General features: G+C 34.8%; 1 protein-coding gene across 1 annotated transcript; it reads left to right on the forward strand.

The window, feature by feature from the left end:
- The first annotated feature begins 587 nt into the window (after nucleotides 1-587).
- LOC147615873 (metacaspase-6-like) lies at nucleotides 588-3,330 on the forward strand. The gene is made up of 2 exons (XM_086777992.1): nucleotides 588-1,213; nucleotides 2,360-3,330. The coding sequence occupies exons 1-2, from the start codon at nucleotides 850-852 to the stop codon at nucleotides 3,193-3,195; spliced, it is 1,200 nt and encodes a 399-aa protein (XP_086634118.1). The 5' UTR covers nucleotides 588-849; the 3' UTR covers nucleotides 3,196-3,330.
- The last annotated feature ends 2,630 nt before the right edge of the window (nucleotides 3,331-5,960 follow it).

Consider the following 5,960-nt stretch of genomic DNA (forward strand, 5'->3'; position numbering starts at 1 on the left):
ACTGTTAGTCCTCCTTGTTTTATATCTAGTCCAAGTCTTATCCATGTCTATCGAAATCTAATTCTATAGGATTTTTTTAATGGTTCTCTCTCTCTCTCTCTCTCTCTCTCTCTCTCTCTCTCTCTCTCTTCGAAATAATTATCTTGGAATGGGAGCTTCATGAAGAATTTTTGAAGGATTAAAGGACCCATTTCAAGCATGCCCTCTACTTGCTTCTACTTTATGTAGCATGATTAAGTGTTTACAGTGATGATTAAGTGTTTACTTTATGTAGCATGAGGAAGTGTTTACAATGATTATGTAGCATGATTAAGTGTTTGCAATGATGGAGATGGAGAAGGTTTCAAATTGTTAAAAGAACACGTGTGTGCTCGCACGTGCGTGCACACGCTGCTTAACATTAAATAGAATTTTGAATTTTCCGGGTAAAGTAACGGACAACACCGTGAAGTATGCCTTGAACCTTCTATTCAAAGAGACATTATCTTTTACGTGACACTAACGTGGCGAAGAGGGTGGAGTGCCGTAGGAGGAGGACATGCGGGAAGGCTTGTATATAAGCTGCGTGTGACCTTGCAAACGAGATTAAGCATAGCTTGGCCAACTTAGCTAATTAAGATCAAGACATCATTAGGGTTGTGTATTATCAGCCAGCTTACTGTCAAGATTAATAACTTAAGACTGCGATTGGGTGCCAAAGCTTGTCATTAGATCAAAATTTGGCGAGGAGGGTTAGCTTGGCCAGATTGAGCATAGCTTGCCGCCAGGCGCCGGCGGCTTAAGTCATTAAGACCAAGATTAAGGACAGATTACGACCAAGATTAACACTTAGGTATCAACGATATTGAAATGGAAGGAGGGAAGAGAGCAGCGGTGTTGGTGGGCTGCAATTACGAGGGCACCGTGGCGGAGCTGCATGGATGCGTGAACGATGTGTGGAGCATGCACACGATCCTCTGCCAGCGTTTCCAGTTCAGGAAAGACGACATCCAAGTGCTTGTGGACAACGACGGCCGTTTCACACTACCCACTGGGGCCAATATCAGGCGGGCTCTCGTCACCATGGCCGCCTCCGCCCGCCCGGGCGACTCTCTCTTCTTCCACTACAGCGGCCACGGCACACGCTTGCCTGCTGATGAAACCGCTGCCCGAAGTACGGCGCCGCCAACGTACGACGAATGCATAGTTCCGTGCGACATGAACCTTCTCACAGGTAACACGTAACAATTCAAAAAACCTTCGACCCCTCAAAAATTTCTATTGAGCTTTTCCTATAAATCTTTAAGGTTTTTAGTAAAATTATAACTAAAATCCCTTAAAATTTGAAGGTTTTTGTGAATTGTTATTTTGAAATTTGAAGGTTGTTTTTCAAAATTTGCCATTCACCTCACACTAAACCTCCATAGTTTTTCTTAAACATTGAGCACATGTTTTTTTTGTACAATGAAAAAGATGATTTAAACCCTCATCCCGTACAGATCCCTTTACACCAACTAGCGGGTAAGGTACCTGTATGCTTTGCACATTTATAATTTTCAGCTTGATATTTTTCAAATTCCTAAAGTAATAGGAGGCTACCCCTCCTCCAACCTCCAAATTGCTTCTCGAACCTCCAAAGTCTTGCCATGTGGCATCATCATGAAACTCTTCCAATAGCTTGGCTGCTACCCACAATGCTTACACTAGTATGATCCCTTTATCATGGCTTCATTTCCGAGTACAGTAAAATTTTATCATGGTAGAGTTCTAGCACTTACATCTAGTGATTAAATGACTACACATGTTCTACTTTATATCCTAATCTTTTTCTTTATGGTGGCTTTGTTGCATTGATCTTATCATCCCCATCATCACTCATCACATGCCCATAGAAGTTATCGCATGTCCCATGCCCACAATAGTGCTCAAGTGCTTTATTATGGCTTTGTTGCATTTTGGTTTGTGTAAATGCCAAGTCAAATTCTCTAAATTGCCACATTGTTGGCAAATTGAATTGAAGGCAATTTATAATTATTAGTAAATTGTTGAAGTGATATGAGGGAAAACATTCTTTCACACTCTAAGGAATGTGACCAAAATATTGGTGTCAAGAAAGAAGATCACTCACACATGTCCAAATGAATTGAGAGGATTTTGAACCTCTACGGGAGCAAATTTGTAACACTATAAGTTATGGGCTCAATTAGTGTGAACTCTTTTAACTCATTATTTTTACCCTAGTACTTTGTCATGGCTTTTTTTTAAATGATTCCACCAGTGAGTATTCATGGCATTGTCTCCATAGTGATTAATCTAATTACCTTATCATGGCATTGTCTCCATAGTGATTAATCTAATTACCTTATCATGGCATTGATAGATGAGGACTTTCGAGAAATTATAAACCTTCTACCACAAGGAGTAACATTCACCATCGTAGCGGACTCTTGTCATAGTGGTGGTCTCATCAGATATGAAAAAGAGCAAATTGGAGATAGTTTTCCACACATGGCTTCAATGTGGAAACACTATGCAGGAACCAATAGTAATCATGGCCACCTGCCAAGCCTTGAGGAGGAAGAAGATTCAAGCAATGATATGGACCACTGTATTGAACCCAATGTCAAATCAACTCGATCATTACCTCCCTTCAAGCTAGTAGAAATTCTTAAACAAATGGGTGGTCAAAAGGATATAATCACAAGCAACATCAAGTCCACAATATTCAACATGTTCAAGGACGAATCTAGCATCAAAATAAAGAAGTTCATCACTTCTTTAACACATAGAGAAGAGATGATCACCCATCTAGCCCATGGAAAAAAGAATAATGTCCCTTTATCTTATTATAGAAAAGAGTTTAAGCCTAACATTGGTGCTCATAATCCACAATTCCATCCACATGGCCATGCACAAGTGGCTCAATCACATGATGAGAAAGGAGACATGGCCATTCTATTAAGTGCATGCCAAGCATATGAGACTGCCCAAGACATTATGCCTTATAGTGGAAATCCTAAAAGAGCCTTTGGGGCCATGAGCCATGCAATCCATGATGTTCTTGCCCAACTAGAAACCCACACTCCCATCACCAACTATGACCTTGTTTTAAGTGTGAGAAAGCAACTTGCACAACAAGGCTTCTCCCATCAGCACCCAGGCTTATATTGCAGTGATGATTATGTCAATGCTACCTTCATCTCTGGACAATTCTAAAATTGTCCCACCTAGTTACATATTGTGAATTTGGAAGTTTATCATATTTTATTTGTGGAACTCACACATGGATGACCTAAACTTTCATGAGCTTTCAAGGTTTCAACTCAAGTTTATGGACTCATTAAACATAAAGAATTACTACGACGACGTTCATGTTAGAAAACTTTTCACTCCAAGTTTTAAATATTACTTATGTAATATGAAAAGTTTTTAACTATAATGTTGAGTTTTAAAAACTACTTGTATAATTTTTACAATCATTTCATGATACATATATTGAGTTCTAATAACTTTATATATAATTTTCAAAAAAAAAAGTCGTGTAATATAATGTCTCAAAAAAAATCAAGGAAGTCTCATACTCAAGCAACCTCCCACTAAGAATGTTTAAGATGTTGTAGTAATTTGGAAAAGCAACCCAAAAATTAAGTTGTTAACTTTATCAAAAAACAAAATTAAGCTAAATTTGTTGCACAAAACAAAATCTTAAGATATTAGTGCACTACAGCACATTAGCATGATAACACTAAATTTATTTAGCACTTTTTGAAAGAGAAATAAAATTTTAGCCTTAAATGAGTAGTAATGTTATAAGTATTGGTATGTTTTCCACTTATTGTTGTGGGTTCATACAAATTCTTCTCTTCAATGATAGTGTGAATTGTTGACTCCAAGTCTTATTAAAATATTTTTGCAAAAATAGGTAAAAGATAAATTAAACACAAAAGTCATTTGATTTGAACCTTATTGAAAGATTAAAATAAGTAAAAGATATATTAAACATGAAAGTCATTTGAGCCTTGTTGAAAGAAAAACTTAATGGTTAGAGTGCACCAATGCTTGCTATTTTTATTTTCTTGAAACTATTTTTTATTTTTCATTGAGTGGTTTTCTTACCTTTTTAACTCTTAAATTAATAAACTTAATTTTATTTTTCATCAAGTGGTTTAATTACCTTTTCAACTGTTGAATTAATAAACTTTTCATTGTTTTGTTCCTATGACTTCTTTCCCTAACCTTAACACTCATGTTCTTTTTAATAAACCATATTTTATAGCTTGGAGTCTTTTGGTAGAAAACCCATTTGTTTTTAGATAGAAGGCTTTAAAGGTGCTTTAAATATGTTCAAGATTTCTAAGTACATACTCACAACATGAGAAATTGAAATAAAAATAAAAAGTACTTTGAAAGGTTTGAAATTGATTTTTACTTGGTTATCATTTAGGAACTTTTCATGGTAAAGTCCTAAATTTTAACGTTAACATGAAAACACTCAAAATTATATATTAATAAGAACACTAAATTCTAAAGGTACATAAATTTTAAAAGTATCTTTAAGGAGTTTTACGTGTTAATGGTGAGTGTTCATATGCAATATTTTGCATCTTCTTTCTTGTGACCTAAAATTCATCACCAAAATACACTATGCTTAGAGTCAATTCTCAAGAAGAAAATCATAAAAAACTCAAAACCTACATTCTTGATTTTAAAAATAAGGCCCTAGAGAGAGAATGTAGTGACACCTTAGAGAAAGGAGTGTAGAGGGCCAAAATTTTTTCTCAAAATTTTGAGCTCTTGGACCAAAATAAAACTGATATGATCTAAGGAATATAATTCACCCTAAATTTTGGAAGATTTGGTGATGTAGCAAGTTGCATAGCCCCAACTTTCTTCATGTGTTGATGTTTTGATGGTAGAATAAAGATCTCCATTCTAAGACATTTTTCTTCCTAATAGCGGCTTCAGTCCAAGTTATATTTACATGAATGGTTTTATCTCTTCTCGTTGAGGGTGGTAGTAGTTTTTTTTCAAATTCTTAGTTGGCTAAATGCGGAGGTTTGAGTAGTGTTCTTTGGATGTACCTAGGTGGAACAAGAGCATGGATAATTCTGTAAAATTGTATAGATACACAGCAATGGTAGGACATAAAGAGATAAAGGTGGCCGCCAGCTTGATGGTAGAGATGAAGAGATAAAGGTGCCCACAAACTTGAGGGTAGAGGTGCTGCATGATGGCACCTCCAAACAATAACAAGAAATGAAGAGATAAGGGTGGAAACCAACTTAGGGTAGAGGTGCATTATGGCATGTTGCATTTATTTGCCCGAACTATTTAAAAAGTTAAATTTTTGTCTAAAATATATGAATTTCTTGAATTAAATTTGTAAAGCAAATTGACCCTAAATTCTATACAAAGAAATCTTCATACAAAGGAAATATTTAATATCAAAAAAAGTTTCTTTTGTACGAAAATATCTTTAATTTAGAAATTTATTTCCTATGAAAGATATTTATAGCTCTAAAAAGTTTGGGGATGTTGCTTTCTTTGATGGAAAATTTTCCTTTACCAACAGCAAACCCCTCCCTCACCCCATAAAGGCCCTTCCTTCTCCCATTTATACCTCTTCTTTTCTTTACTTATCTTTCTAGTAAACCTAAATTTGGAGTTTCTTTTTAACATAAATTTAATTTTCTTAAGTTTATAATAATATTTAGGTTATTTTTACATTTATATTTTTTATTTACTTACTTAAATAGCTTAATAAATAGTTAATTATCTTATCTTTATTTTTTAAAACAAACTATTATTAAAATATGATTTATAATGTAATCACATTATTATTTTTATAAAAACATTAATGACACATCCCATCTTCTTAGGTTTCAGTTTGTGTTGAAACATCTTGAGCTCTTGTGAGTTTGTTTGCAAAAAACTAATAAATTAATTAAAATATATAATACACTTTGATCTCTTCTGGACCA

This window comes from Cibotium barometz, chromosome 39 (genome assembly GCF_041138505.1).
Source record: "Cibotium barometz isolate CiBa-2024 chromosome 39, ASM4113850v1, whole genome shotgun sequence".
NCBI lineage: Eukaryota > Viridiplantae > Streptophyta > Polypodiopsida > Cyatheales > Cibotiaceae > Cibotium > Cibotium barometz.